The sequence below is a fragment of the Trichechus manatus genome, unplaced genomic scaffold (assembly GCF_000243295.1).
Source record: "Trichechus manatus latirostris isolate Lorelei unplaced genomic scaffold, TriManLat1.0 scaffold00208, whole genome shotgun sequence".
In the NCBI taxonomy this organism is placed as follows: domain Eukaryota; kingdom Metazoa; phylum Chordata; class Mammalia; order Sirenia; family Trichechidae; genus Trichechus; species Trichechus manatus.
Genome location: NW_004444144.1, coordinates 3,110,501 through 3,126,833, shown reverse-complemented (window position 1 = coordinate 3,126,833; position 16,333 = coordinate 3,110,501). Strand labels below are relative to the sequence as shown.

Below are 16,333 nucleotides of genomic sequence, written 5' to 3'. Positions count from 1 at the left end.
GAACCAATAGGTCTATCTTAATGGCCAGTCGAAAGCTTTCAAGACCCCAGACACTACTCACCAAAGTAGGATGTAGAGCATTTTCTTTATGAAGTATGTTATAAAATGCTCTAATTTTAAAAATACTTTCCTTACTCAGTTTTATTAAAATAAAAATATAAATTAAAAGTGATTTGTGCCAGGGGTTCTTAGCTTTTTGGTTAATAGACCCAAAGCATATAAGAATTGTGTTTCAATTTCTTCAAAACTGATCATATATATGTACATAACTTTTTTTTACATACAACAGTTTCGGAGATGACCTGAGGTCTATCCTAAAGGGCATGGACTCCAGGTTCAGAATGCAGAGTCAAGGACTGGACGAGAACATAGACATGGGAAACAGTTGATTTTCACTGGAGTGAATTGCCAGTGTTTCTTTCTAGTCTAGTTCGTGTATTTCTTGCATAATTTTAACATAGAAACAATTGATGGTTTTGTTTTTGCACTTTCATTTTGTTTTTCTAAACTCCCATAGACTCTTTATAAAAAGTTTATTTTAAAATCCCAAACACATCTTACCAAGTTATTATACTGTATTTCACATTTGCTCTACTACTGGATATTTAAGTTGCATACAGTGTTTCAATGTTATAGCTAAAATTACAGAAAATACCTTTGTGCTTGTAGACAAGTTCTTATTTTAAGTTTTAGAGAATCAGCCTTTCCTAATTTCATTACTTTATTTTCTTCTCCCGTTCCTACTCCCATATTGCTTTTCTTCTTTAATTGAACTATTTCCTGTAACTCATATGGTTGAGGAATGTCCTTGCTGACAGTTGAAAGCAGGATATCTTGAGCTAAACAATTTCTCAATAATAATTATTTTGTATTTGACACGTTGTACATACACTTTAGGTTAATCTGCGTCTGGATTCTAAATCTTACGTAATACAATTTTCTTGATTTGATCTTCCTGTCTTGTAATTCTGTCAATACTGTGTGGTATAAAACTCTTACAAAATTAACGTTGAATAGTTTCTGGAGTTATTAATAATAAGTAAAATTTTATTTCTAGGTAGCTTTCATGTAGGGCTATGTTGTTTTAAAAATGCATTATCAATTTGTTTTACTCTAAAAGTTATGTAATTGAAATTATCAAGCATATTACCAATGCTATAAAATCTTTAAGAGCTGTAATAAGCCCAACTGTTGTTTAAAAGCATCTCCACCCTCCTCTATTTATGAGTAATTTATTCAACCTGGAAGTAGTTCATTGGAATTTAAAAATATTAAATAACATTTATTTCCCAGAAATGTTTTATCTCTATAAAAGAAAAAAGTAATGCAGTTGTTTAATTTTGTATTGAATACTTTATTCATTTGTCCCAATTTTCATTTATTCATAGAATTGTAAGTTATGAGAACCTCAATAAAAACGACTACTATACTATTAGCCAAAAGGCAGTAACACACATTAATAATGAAGACATTGAATATATTGAACTTGATCGATGGGAACAGGAATATCTATATCACAGAGAACTCATGAAGATTCCCATCTTTTCACTTTTCCGGAAATGGAAGGCTTTTAACGTATGGAAGAAGAATGTCCGCTCCAAGAAAATTAATGGATGTCGAATTTCTCTACAAAAAAATTTGTTCATTGTTAATCCTGTATGTATTTATTATTTTTTAAAATAATAACCCATAGAAAAAAGAAAGTATGACTATATTACAGGTGTTGGTATAGACTGTCCCTGAAATAGAATATTTCATCTTTTTAGAGAAATTCACGATTTTCATCCTGTCTTCTCACTTAGGATTCAGGCAGTCTAGTGATGCTTCTACACTTTACCTAGAGTTGCAAAATGCAAATGTATAAGAAGAGGGTTGCACTGGGCACCTTTGATTAGAAGCAGCCTCAAAATTTTGGATCCATGATTTCCTTTGTTGTTGATTAGAGAAGTTGTACATCCCTTTGAGCAGGGTAGACTGGTAGTCCCTCTTTACCTCCCCTCATCTTTGACACTCTGGACTTTATGGTCTCAAATAATTTGTGGTCTTGTATTCAAGGGCCAGTACCTCCCAGTATATCATCTGTGTTCATCTGCCCATGCATTCAGACAGTAGGGAAGATTTTAATATTTATTTTGGAGGATAAAGTGATCATGGAAGAAATCTGTTAAAAAGTTTCTGGCCATATTTAAAATTGCCCGTTGAATTTCAACTTGCATTAGAAGTTTTCTATTTGGCCCCTGGGAGTGACCTGGAATCACCATTACTGTCATGCTCAGAGTACTGGTTCCTCAGCTGCCCGTTACTGAGAAACTGAGTCATCATCATGCTCTCAGGTCAGAATCCTCAAGTTCGCTTTTTACTGTTACATCCTTCACTTTGAATATGCTAATGTGAAAGACTATTATCAACATGCCAGTCATTCAATAAAGGATCATTAAAGGAATATGGCTACCACTGATAAGATATTAGGGCAAAACAGATAGGTAAGATGTACCATCTCAAGTCATCAATCCTGTCCAGCGTTCTCAGTTGTGGAAAAATATTCCAGTTCTTCAACAAAATGACATCAAACTCAACCCTCAGACCTCAAATTCATTAAGGATCCATCAGTCATTTGAAGCTACCTCCTTTAAAAAAAATTGTAACCACTTTTATCACCTCTTAAACACTGTGCATTTCATAAATTTGTTACTAGTTATGTGAAGTGGTTCTTCTTTGGATTTGTCTTTAAAATTTCCTCTATCAATCCTCAAGACTTGTTTTCTTATTTATATGCTGCAAGTTGTTATTCTCTCAGTCCACCATTCATAATTGCGGTGATTTGGCCTTGATAATATCGTCCCTTAAATTTAGTCCTAGCAGGCTAGAAAGTGAGAATCCTTTTAAGCTAGCTAATGCTCATCTGGAAACCCTGGTGGCTTAGTGGTAAAGAGCTACAGCTGCTAACCAAGTTGGCAGTTTAAATCCACCAGGCACTCTTTGGAAACTGTGGGGCAGTTCTACTCTGTCCTACAGGGTCGCTATGAGTCGGGATCGACTCGAGAGCAATGAGTTTGGTTTTTTTGGTTTAATGCTCTTCTGAATGTTTGTGTTTTTCAACGATGTCTCTCTACTCTTGCTGGTTGTAACCACAAATGTTTCCTAGCCTATGTGTGCAATAGCAGTTTTATAGCTCACAGCTCACTGATGACTGTTTTCCAGGTAGTTGTTTGCCTATTCTTACGGAGTTTTCCCCTGCACATGCACAGCTTAATACTCAACCAAAGACCATATGCAGGTTTCTGGAGTGGCTTCACTGCACAGTATAGTCGCTCTAAAACCCTACCCTGAAAATTGTGTTCACTAACCTTGGATTCCAGCTTCTGTCTCCTCATCTCCTCAGACTGACATCTCCGTTTGGGTTTTCCCCTGTCTTCATCACAGTCCAGAAAGGGCTTCCAGGCAGAAAGCCAGGGCGATTGTGGGACTTACCCAGAGCCAGATTAAGGCATGTGAGGGCCCTAAGCATTGATCATCTGTGGTGACTCCTCTGTTTACTCAAGCATTTGAACAGGATATGTGAGTTATATATACATGTATATATATGTGTGTGTGTGTCTTAGCTCTCCATGATGTAACTTCTTTTTAAATGCGACTATAGTATTATATATAAATTATAATATTAGCGGAGCTTTGTTGGTGCAGTGGTTAAGAATTACAGCTGCTAACCAAAAAAGGTCAGCCGTTTGAATCTACCAGTCACTCCTTGGAAGCCCTGTGGGGCAGTTCTGCTCTGCTGTATAGGGTCGCCGTGAGTTGGAATTGACTCGACGGCACACAACAACAACAATATTAGTTATTGAATACAAAAGTAACACATGCCATTTTAGTGGAATGAGATGAACTGAATTATAAAATTTTTAGTGGGTGGATCTAGCAAGAGTTAGACTCAACGGCTCACCCCTACTTGTTTATTAGAAAGAAACAGTATACCTGCTGAGTTAAGAAGATTCAATTACATGGGAGGTTCCTGTAGGAGACAGATGTCAACAACGGTGCAGAAGTGGTAGGGGACTCATAGCTTAAACAACCATGAGTGTGGGCACCTTCATGACCCTGCATGAACTTTATTTCTGACCGGCACATTGTCACTCACTGGAGCTGGTATCAGTTTTCATTTCGTGCCCTGCCAGTTCCCTTCCACTGCGGCAACTGCTTTTCCTTGTGCCCTGTCTGCTTGGCATCTATGAGTCTTTGCTTTGGACAACTGGTGCCCCTGTTTTGTTGTTGCCCTAAGCATGTGCTTACTTTGCTTATTGGGTAATCCATCCCTGGGATTACCTCATTTGTTTCCCTTTTCTCAGAGATTGCAGTTCCATGTCACCTGTTGCCTAACATTTGAAAAGTTATTTCTTATATTTCGTCTTGATTAATGGTTGTTACAGCAGAGGGCTAGGCCAGTACCAATTGCTCTGTCATGGCCAGAAGCAAAAGTCTTGTACTAATCCCTTGGTATGTAAATGTTATGTAGATTTGCTTTGAAGTCTTTTTTTTCTTCTTTACTGTATTTTACAAGCCCTGGTGGCATAGTGGTTAAGAGCTCGGCTGCTAACCAAAAGGTCGGCAGTTCAAATCCACCAGCTGCTCCTTGGAAACCCTATGGGGTAGTTCTTCTCTGTCCTATAGGGTCACTGTGACTCAACAGCACCTAACAACAACAGCAACTGTATTTTAAGAGTTGAGAGGGTAAGGCCATGTTTTATATTTCTTTGTCTTCACCCTTGCTCCTAACTCCTAACAAAGGATGTCAGCTGACATCAGTGCACAGACTCCCAGCAATGCAGCTTGCTCCAACAGTGGGCATCGGAGAGTGGAATCATTTAGAACATAGAGAACTGTGCTCAGTAACTTCACTGAAGCAAATGGTAGGAAGGAATGCTGAACTATAAACACGTGAGTGTTCACAGGAGACTGTGAGAGGACCTAACCCTAGCCCTTTCAGTCTTCCAAAGAAATGCGCTTGGGATTTCAGACCATTGCTAAGGTTAGTTGATTTGTTTTAGTGGGTACTGGCATTTAGAGAAACTCATCAAAATGGCTGAGTTTTTGTTTATGTATTGAAAGGCCAAGCCATCTGGTGGCTATTACTTTATATATCTGAAAAAACAAACAAACCCATCGCTGTTGAGTCGATTCTAACTCATAGTGACCTTGTAGGACAGAGTTTCCAAGGAGCAGCTGGTGGATTCGAACTGCCAACCTTTTGGTTATCAGCCTGAGCTCTTAACCACTGCTCCACCAGGGCTTCTTTAGATATCTATTGTTGTTGTTAGGGGCCATCAAGTCAGTTCCTACTCATAGTGACCTTATATACAACAGAATGAAACCACTGCCCGGTGCATCGCCATCCTCACAATTGTTACTGTGTTTGAGCCCATTGTTGCAGCTGCCATGTCAGTCCATCTCATTGAGGGTCTTCCTCCTTTTCGATGACCCTCTACTTTATCAAGCATGATGTCCTTCTCCAAGGACTGATCCCTCCTGATAACATGTCCAAAGTATGTGAGATGAAGTCTTGTCATCCTTGCTTCTAAGGAGCACTCTGGTTGTACTTCTTCCAAGATAGATTTGTTCATTCTTTTGGCAGTCCATGATATATTCAATATTCTTTGCCAACATCATAATTCAAAGGCATCAATTCGTCTTTGGTCTTGCTTATTAATTGCCCAACTTTCTCATGCATATGAGGCAATTGAAAACACCATGGCTTGGGTCAGTTGCACCTTAGTCCTTAAAGTGACATCTTTGCTTTTTAACACTTTAAAGAGGTCTTTTGCAGCAGATTTGTCCAATGCAATGCGTCTGTTGATTTCCTGACTGCTGCTTCCATGGGCTTGATTGTGGATCCAAGTAAAATGAAATCCTTAACAACTTCAGTCTTCTCTGTTTATCATGATATTGCTTACTGGTCCAGTTGTGAGGATTTTTGTTTTCTTCATGTTGAGGTGTAATCCATACGAAAGGCTGTAGTCTTGGATCTTCATCAGTAAGTGCTTCAAGTCCTCTTCACTTTCAGCAAGCAGAGTTGTGCTCTCTGCATATCACAGGTTCTTGATAAGTCTTCCTTTAATCCTGATGCCATGTTCTTCTTCATGTAGTCCAGCTTCTTGAATTATTTGCTCAGCGTACAGATTGAATAAATACGGTGAAAAGATATGACCCTGACGCACACCTTTCCTGACTTTAAACCACACAGTATCTCCTTGTTCTGTTCAAACAACTGTACAAGTTCCTCAGGAGCACAATTAAGTGTTCTGAAATTCCTGTTCTTCCCAATGTCATCCATAATTTGTCATGATCCACATAGTCTAATGCCTTTGCACAGTCAATAAAACACAGGTAAATATCTTTCTGGTATTCTCTGCTTTCAGCCAGGATCCATCTGACATCAGCAGTGATGTCCCTTGTTCCACATCCTCTTCTGAATCTGGCCTGAATTTCTGGCAGTTCACTATTAATGTACTGCTGCAACTGCTTTTGAATGATCTTCAGTAAAATTTTACTTGTGTGTGATATTAATGATATCATTCGATAATTTCTGCATTCAGTTGGATCACCTTTCTTTGGAATAGGCATAAATATGGATCTCTTCCAGTTGGTTGCCCAGGTAGCTGCTTCCATATTTCTTGGGATAGACGAGTGAGTACTTCCAGTGCTGCATCCATTTGTTGAAACATCCCAATAGGTATTCTGTCAATTCCTGGGGCCTTGTTTTTTGCCAATGTCTTCAGTGCAGTTTGGGTTTCTTCCTTTAGTACCATGGGTTCTTAATCATATGCTACCTCCTGAAATGGTTGAACGTTGACCAATTCTTTTTGCTACAGTGACTGTGTATTCCTTGCATCTTCTTTTGATGCATCCTGTGTCATTCAGTATTTTGCCCATAAAATTTTTCACTATCGCAACTTGAGGCTTGAATTTTTTTTCCAGTTCTTCAACTTGAGAAATGCCTAGCGTTTCTTTCTTTTGGTTTTCTAACTCCAGGTCTTTGTACACATCATTGTAATACTTTACTTTGTTTTCTCGAGCCACCCTTTGAAATCTTTTCAGCTCTTTTGCTTCGTCATTTCTTCTGTTCACTTTAGCTACTCTGCCCTTAAAAGCAAGTTGCAGAATCTCTTCTGACATCCATTTTGGTCTTTTCTTTCTTTCCTGTCTTTTTAATATGACCTCTTGCTTTCTTCATGTATAATGTCCTTGATGTCATTCCACAACTCATCTGGTCTTCGGTCATTAGTGTTAATACCTAGCCCCTGCTAAACAGTTGCTAGAACTTTTTGATATTCAGACATGATTTAATGGTCCTCAGAAGCTGCCAACCAATAGGTACAGTGGTTACAATCAAGTTTAAGCCAATACGTTTTGAGGGCCTTTAGCTGTGTATCATGACTCAAGAGGGAAGAATGGAGCTAAATAATGGACCCACCGTTATGGTTTAAATGTCCATTAGATGCTAAAATCACGTACTCGCAAGACCTTTCTTACCATTAGTCTTACGTTTACAATTAGTTAAGCCAGAATGGATGACTCCCATAGACTAGTCTGAAGGGAAAAATGTGGAGTTGTCCTTGAAAATTTTTATTTTATTAATTTTTTATGACCAACATTATTGACACTTGTATCAACTTTTTTTTAATAACAACTTTATTGAGATATAACTCACATACTATACAGTTCACCCATTTGAAGTAGACGATTCAGTGTTTTTAGTATATTTACTGCAGTTAGTTCTAGAACATTTCTATCACTATAAAAAGATACCCCATTACCCATTAGCAATCCCTCCCCATTTCCCCCTAAGTCCTCAACCTTAAGGCCCACTTTCTATCCCTATAGATTTGCCTTCTGTGAACATTTCATATAAATGTAATCTTACAATATGTGATCCTTTGTAACTGATTTCTTTCACCTAGCATGTTTTCAAGGTTCATCCATGTTGTAGCGTGTATCTGTGCTTCATTCTCTTTTGTGGATGAATGATATTCCATTATATTGGTACACCACATTTTGCTTATCCATTCATAAACTGATGGACATTTGGATTGCTTTCACTTTTTGCCTGTTATAAATAATGCTGCAATGAACATTCCTGTACAAGTTTTTTATATATTTTCATTTCTCTTGGGTACATACCTAAGAGTAGAATATCTGGGTAATACGGTAACTCTATGCTTAATCTTTTGAGAAACTGTCAAACTGTTTTCACAGTAGCTGTACCATTTTACATTCCCACCAACACTGTGTGAGGGATACAATTTCTCCAGATTCTCTTCAACACTTGTCTTTTTTATTATAGCCATCCTACTGGTTGTAAAGTGGTCTATCTCTTTGTGTTTTTGTTTTTAATAATACTGTGTTTTGGATGAAAGTTTACACAGTAAATTTGGTTTCCATTTAACAATTTTTATACAAGTTGTTCCATATCTCATTGTGTTTTGAATTGCATTTCCCTGTGACTGATGACAGTGAGCATATTTTCATGTGCTTATTTGCCATTTGTATATCTTCTTTGCAAACTTTCTATTCATATCCCATGTTTTAATTGGTTTTTTTAAATTATGGAGATGTAATAATTCTTTATATATTCTAGATATAAATGCCTTATTAGATATGTGATTTATAAAAATTTTCACTTTCTTAATGGTCTCATCTGAAGCACAGAAGTTTTCAATTTTTATGATATCAGATTTATCCCCTTTTTCTTTTGTTGCATATGCGTTTGGTGTCATATCTAAGAAACTATTGCCTAATCTAGGTCATGAAGATTTACACCTATGTTTTCTTCTAAGAGTTTTATAGTTGTAGCTCTTACATCTAGGTCTTTGACTGATTTGTAGTTAATTTTCACATATGGCATGAGATAAGGGTCCACCTTCATTCTCTGGGATGTGGACAGCCAGCTGACCTAGCACCATTTGTTGAAAAGACTATTCTTTCCTCCTTTGAATTTTCTTGACACCCTTGTGAAAAATGAACTGACTACAAAAATGAGGATTTATTTATGGACTCTCAATTCTATTCCATTGGTCCGTATATCCATCCTTATACCAGTACCACACTGTCTTGATAACTGTAGCTTTGTAGTAAGTTTTGAAATCAAGAAGTGTGAGTCTTCCAGCCTTTTTTCTTTTAGAGGGGGGAGGGAGGTTAAGATTGTTTTCGCTATTCTGGGTTTCTTAAGTTTCCATGTGAATTTTAGAATCAATTTGTAAATTTCTGCAAAGAATCCAGTTGAGATTTTAATAAGGATTGCATTGAATCTGCATATCAACTTGGGAAGAACTGCCATCTTACCAATATTAAGTTTTCTGATCCATGAATATGGGTTTTTTTTTTTCCATTTATTTAGGTCTTCCTTAATTTCTTTCAACAATGCTTTGTCATTTTCAGAATAAGTTTTGCACTTCTTTTGTTAAATTTATTCCTGAGCATTTTATTCTTTTTGATGCTATTGTAAATGGAATTCTTTTCTTAATTTCACTTTCAGATTGTTCATTACTGCTGTATAGAAATACAACTGATGTTTGTGTATTGATCCTGTAACCTGCAACCTTACTGGAATTGTTTATTAGCTCTAACAGATTTTTTTTTTTGTGTGGAATCTTTAGGATTTTCTATATTCAAGTTCATATCATTGCAAACCGAGATAGTTTTACATTTTCTCTTCCAATCTAGGTGCCTTTTATTTCTTCTTCTTGCCTAATTTCCAAGGATAGAACCTCAATTACAGTATTGAATAGAAGTGGCTAGAATGGACATCTTTGTCTTTTCCTGACTTTAGGAGAAAAGCATTCAGTCTTTCATGATTAATGTGTTAGCTGTGAGTTTTTCATAGATGCCCTTAATCAGGTTGAGGAATTTTTCTTCTATTCCTAGTTTGTTGAGTGTTTTTATCAAGAAACCATGTTATTTTGTCAAGTGTTTTTTTTCTGTATCTATTGAGATGGTCATATGGTTTTTGTCCTTTATTCTATTGTATGGTTATTATATTAATTGATTTTCAGACATTAAATCAACCTTGCATGCCTGGGATAAATCCTATTTGGTTATGGTCCATTTTATATGTAGCTGAATTCAGCTTCCTAGTACTTAGTGAGGACTTTTGCATCTATATTCATAAGAAATATCAGTGTGCAGTTTTCTTTTCTTGTGATACATTCATCTGGTTTTGGTATCAGTATAAAACTGGCCCCATAAAAAGAATGAGTTGGGAAGTATTCTTTCCTATTCTATATTTTGAAAGACTTTAAGAAAAATTGGCATAAATATTTCTTTATATGTTTGGTAGAATTCACCAGTGAAGCCATCTGGGACTATGCCTCCTAGTCTGCAACATTTCAAAGTTTCACTTTTATCTAGACTCTGGTTTGTGTTTAGTATTAATTTTCTAATACTATTCATGCTGCACATGATTTTAACCTGGAGTCCTGGTGGCACAGTGGTTAAGAGTTCAGCTGCTAATCAAGAGGTCAGCAGTTCGAATCCACCAGCTGTTTCTTGGAAACCCTATAGGGTAGTTCTGTTCTGTCCCGTAGGGTCGCTATGAGTTGGAATCAACTCGATGGCAAAGGATTTGGTGTGTTTTTTGTTTGTTTTTTAGGTACTTCATGATTTTGCTAGTTGACTAATAGCATGTGTAATTTTGATGTACATGATACTTTTCAGGCAATTCTCAGTTATTTCTCACATTCACTCAAATATGGTCATTTATTTTAATTTACATTTTCTTTTGGAATTGAAATTTCTTTCATTTTTTGTTTTAGTCAGTAATTGCTTTGCAGACAAGACCACTCTTAATTTCACAGCTATATAATGCCTCTTTCCTTTATTAAGGGATGTGCCTTTTGCTGTGGCCCTTTCTACACTGGGTCAGCAATGAGCCCAGAGTGTCTGACTGGAGTCTGGTGGTTCTCTAAGCACCTAGTTGCACAGATCACTCAGATGTTTCGGTGACCCAGATTAGGGTAAGATAAAGGTGTAGCACCCTGGTGAAAAGCAAAAGAGGCAAATCCTAAGGGCTCCTGCATTTCAACCAAACTCAGGGTGCCCCAGCATGACTGATTTTCTTAGATTTTCACAGCAAATACAGCTCTGCTGACGGATCCTCCAGCCATAGTCTTCTAAAGTCCAAATGCTTTCTGACTCAGTGTCTGGCCCCAGATTAATAAGTGATTCCACACCTGTGCCTTAAAGTATTGACACTCATTTCAACGCAACTGGCAGAAACTCAATTTAAATGAGCTTCAACAACAATAGAGAGCTCACGTAATAAGTTCAGAGAGTGAAAATACCATTACCCATTGCTAATTTCAAAGACTCAAATGATGTGTCATCCTTACGTTTTCTTCTTTCTCTGCATCTGTTTCTTTCTCAGTTGGGCTCTCCACATGTTGTAATAGAGAGCACCATCTACAGCTCCAGTTAGAGCTGGCTCTTGTAGTTAAAAGAGAGTGCCTCTTACTGGAGATGCTGAAGAGAACACTGATTGGCTCAGCTTCGCCACATGCCCAATCCTGAACCAATCCCTGCAGCCAGAAGCTAGGGGTATTCTGATAAGCCAGGCCTGGATATGTGCCCGTTCCTCAATCCTGTGGTGGGTGAGGTGAGGGGCCACCCTTACCAAAACCACATGGTACGAGGGAATCTATTACCAGAAGAATTAGGGGTAGGTCTGGGGAAGAGTCTTGGGCAGACAAAAATTATAGCTAGCTAGCCATCTCATTCTTTTACATACTGAAACCAAGCATCTAGGTGATAAATTCTTCCTCCTCCTGCAATTCTGCTGTTATCTTACACCTGCAATTCTGCTGTTATCTTACACGTAATACTTAATCTTTGTCAGCTTCTGCTGGGACTAGTGATCTACCAGCCTGAGAATGAACCACCCAACCCAGACTGCATATGAAATTTACTAATAGCAGAAACAAAAAAAAACTCCAGTCACTCATGTTCGCAATAGCGTCTATGTCTTTTATGCTGACAGCCAGGTATTTAGTCTAATTCAAAGGAACTTCGTAGATTATTTATATACATTCTTCTGAGGAAGAATCCCCACTGTCACACTCTTCCCGTTTTAGCACCATCAAAATCAGTTTTGCACTTCGCCTGCACCTTCGATCCTGGCTATTTGTCCCTTTAGTGAAAAGAACTTTATATTTTTGGTTGAAGAACTTTCTCCAGATAGCCCCAGACTTCCTGGTTTTGGCCACTGTAGTTGTGTTAATTTATTTACTATCTTATTTCAGTTAATAGACTTAGGATCCAAACTTTGGTTCTTTCTTATCATGCAAATTTCTCTTGAGATAATCCTTAAGGACTATACATAACTTCCTGGATGTTTCTCACAAAACTGTCTTCATTTAGCACCTTTATTATTCATTATACCCTTTTTTGTACTCAGTGTAAATAATTAAAGCACTATTTCATTGTTGGTGTAAATAAGTGTTTGTTCTAGTTTGGAAACTCCTAGAAAAGAGCTCAGTGGTGTGCTGTATGTAACACATAAAGTGTCACATATGCAAATAAATGTTAGGTTTTTTTTATTTAATGTAGCAGCTTCTCCCTTGAGTAGATAAAGAAAAGTGAGGGTAAATGGCCTTGGAACAGTTTTTTAAAACATGTGCCTTCAAAGCCAGTAACCTAGAAATCTGACTTATTTTGGCAGCATAGGGAAAGATTAAGTTACGGATGTGTAGCTTAATTTCACAAATGCTTCCACTTATTCTCCCAGTCTACTTTGCAAGATAGGTTCTTGGTAATGAACAAATTTTCTTTGGGGTAACTTGTTACCCACTGAATTTCAAAGTTAAACTTGGCTTTGTTCTGTGCCATAGCTTCTTAGTTCATTAGATGGGCCCTTCCCTTACCCTCTTGTTTGGACACTGTGAAGTCTTCAAGGTGACACAAAGACTGTTTGTATCCGTGAGCCATACCTGTTGAAATTGAAAATATCACCCAGTCCTCTGTTACTTGCCCTCAATTTTATTCCTTAAATAGCTAAAAAAAATTAAAATGAAAAGACAGGAATTCAGACAAATCAGTCTGATTATTAAGTCTGATAAAATACTTTCAGAACTAAATTTGAGAAGTGCTCCTATTTAGTGTATGCATTTGGCAGTTGTAGCTAAAGTTAACATATAGAGCTCTTTATTATCCCTAATACACATTTTTGTTTTACAAATATTTGTATGCTTTTAAAACACAGGATTTTTTTTTTCACTAAATAATGACAAATTCTATTTTCATTCAGTATTTGCGACCAGCTCTTCTTAAAATAAATGAATTGTGTTATCAATTGAATTTTATGGGACTTTGTCATATTGAAAAAGGGCATACCTACACCCTGCAGGAATTTAAGGCTGCACAAGTTATACGACTACAGGAGGTAAGGAATATTTGTCTATAAGGTTCAAGATTTTTTTCCCTATTATTACTACTTAAGAACCATTAATTATACATATTTATCAATGTCTAGGTGACGGAGCACCTAGAAGAATTTCGAAGTGAAGCGAAAGATGTGGTCAGGAAGGCTTGTCGAATTGCTCTGCGTGCTGTAGGATTTATTCCGGATGACTGTGCATATGAACCTAATATGGGTATGAAGGGGGAAGAACCTCAGTATATCAAAAGTGATGATTTTCTAAAATATGAGCCTTTTTTTTTAATTCCACTTTTCATAAGTTTAAATACTGATCCTACTTTTCAGTTCTTCCAAAATTTTCCTTCGTATGTTACAAATTTAATGTATATTGGGGAGAGAAATATTGCATTTTCTTTTGCATTACTCCTACATGTGTATAGTATTTCTAACCTGGTTCTAAACTGGATAGAAAACCTTTATTTCATAAACATTTTACTGTGGACTCGTGGCCTTTCTGCTTAAAGGTATGGCCAACCTATTAGTAAAGACAGTGGGTTTGTTAAAATTAAGGAACTGAATGGATCACAGGATTGGTCCTAGCTGATCATGAATTCTAGATGTTGCCGAAAATGCCAGTTGGGAAGGAGGCTAGAGGTGTTTCTGGGAAAGAGGTGGTGTGTCTACAGCTCAAACCTCGTTAAAAAATGTTAATAAACTATAGCCTTTCGTTGAGTTGATATCTCTTGATGTGAATTCTTTTGGATAACTGAGCTATCTTCTGAAGTTTCAGATGCTTCATTAACCAAAGGATTTCATTGTTTTTTGAATTTTACTTGGCTTTTCTTTTAATCCATATTGAAAAAAATGGAATTTTTATACAAGCATTCTTGTTGTTCTGTCTTCTATTGTTCTTAGATTTTCTTAAACTACCAGCAAGTGCAGGTATCACTGAGATGCCATTTGACATGTCCACTTATGGAGACTCTGAGAAAATGACATACACAGAACAGGCCAGCAAAAGGCATCATTGCATAAGGCTGACATGGTAAATGACTATTCTTTCTTTCAAGAAAAATTAGAGCATCCATCCTTTTCAAATTTCATCAAAAATTAAGCCCTTCATCAGAGGATTCACCAATAGTGAGGAGGAATTTGGGAGGTTTGGTACCTGAATGCATGTCCCAGAAGACTGTCCCTGACTTCCACCCGGCCTCTGGGACTGGAGAGCTGGTAGAGACTGGAGGGCGTGTTCAAAGCCAAGAGTTCCTCTTTGGTCTTGGAGTCTTTGTTTTCCTCTGGCCCAGCCTGGAGCCTGGAGACCAGGAGTGGAGCAGGCTGTGGGGAGTAGCCAGACACACAGAGATTTGTGGGCCTCCTTAAGTGGGTCTGGAGGGCCAGCTCCCTCTTTCTGCACAGCCAAACAAAGTTCTGCCATATCCCTAACATGGGTTTTGTAGCTGGGAGACCAAGGTGGAAAGTCGGCTTCCTAGTGCTTCACCAGGGGACTCTCCTTTATTGGGATTATCTATGCCACCTGCTACCCAATTGGATCTTGACTGAGACTGTTCCAGAGTTTGGAATTCCCATCTTTCTAAAACCTGATGATTCAGATAAGTCAGGATGATAAAACTTGACTGATTACAAGTAACTCTTGAGAACAAAGTCACCAAACAGTATCCATCAAGTTGCAGCACTGTAAAGCACCGATCATTGTTACTCAGTGCTCAGTAATTTGGCCCAGCTTTTGCAACTGCCTATTTCATAAATCTCAGCTGTGCGCCAGTTTCATTTTTAGTTATGAAAATACTTGCGTCACAACAGAAGTCTGTATAACAGTCCCTAAGATGGCCATGGTGAGCCTCCAGATGCTAGAGGCATGTGGGGCTCCACTTAAGCAGAATCAAAAGTTCTTCTAAATGTCTTGTTGACACCAATCTGCTAAGTACTCAAGTAAGGAAGCATAAGATTTGCACCTTTAGGTTAGCAATTGCTATCAACCAACATTTATTCAATAGCAAAGATTTCACACCTTTACCATTAGAATGCAAGTTACAGATGTTGCATATTCATTGAGCTTACCTTTAAAGCATCTTTAAAAAAAAAACAACTGTATGGCCCTTTTGGCTAGGTAAACTAGGTGCATTTTCTGTAACAACTATATTGCTCATTAAATATCCTACAGAAGAATTAGAACACCTAGCAGAGATAGAATTGATGCTATACATTTGAATATTTGTGTTTTAAAATGAATACAGTCTAAAAACAACTCTTGGGCAATAAATCTCTGATACTATAATAAACTGAAATTGAAGAAGAAAATACATTTTTAAATTTAAATTCTTGCTTTACATCACCTTCAAAAATATGTGATGAATACCGAAAATTAGAGCTGTGTTTTTTTTTTTTTTTTTTCATTTCAAGCTTTATCCGTCTAAATGACTATCTAATTGAGAACACAATGCATGTCCTAACGGTAAATTCTGTTAACTCTCTTTTGAGTTATCTTACTGACAAGTTAAAACGAACACCTTCAGCAGATGTCATTCAGAAATGGATTAGTGAAGAGAAGCCTGAACTCACTGATAAAAAGGTATACTCATGATGAAATTGAGAATGGCCATTGGTTAACATTTATTGAGTGCTTACTATGTACTGGTGGCGTAGTGGTTAAGTGGTTAAGTGCTACAGCTGCTCTCCAAAAGGTCAGCAGTTCAATACCACTAGGTGCTCCTTGGAAACTGTCTGGGGCAGTTCTACTCTGTCCTGTAGGGTCGGTATGAGTCGGAATCAACTTGATGGCTATGGGTTTGTTTGTTGTTGTTGTTGTTTTTAACTATGTACTGGTGGCACAGTGGTTAAGAGCTCAGCTGCTAACCAAAAGGTCAGCAGTTTGAATCCACCAGCCACTCCTTGGAAACCCTATGGGGCAGTTCT

The 16,333-nt window shown here is 37.4% G+C and overlaps 1 protein-coding gene across 1 annotated transcript in view; it reads left to right on the top strand.

Moving 5' to 3' along the window:
- Positions 1-16,333, top strand: part of DNAH6 (dynein axonemal heavy chain 6) — a 349,864-nt gene that overhangs the window by 28,298 nt on the left and 305,233 nt on the right. The window contains exons 5-9 of the mRNA XM_004388248.1: positions 1,389-1,656; positions 13,289-13,423; positions 13,514-13,634; positions 14,315-14,444; positions 15,821-15,989. Coding sequence (XP_004388305.1) covers positions 1,389-1,656; positions 13,289-13,423; positions 13,514-13,634; positions 14,315-14,444; positions 15,821-15,989 — 823 coding nt within the window. The remainder of the gene's footprint in view (positions 1-1,388; positions 1,657-13,288; positions 13,424-13,513; positions 13,635-14,314; positions 14,445-15,820; positions 15,990-16,333) is intronic.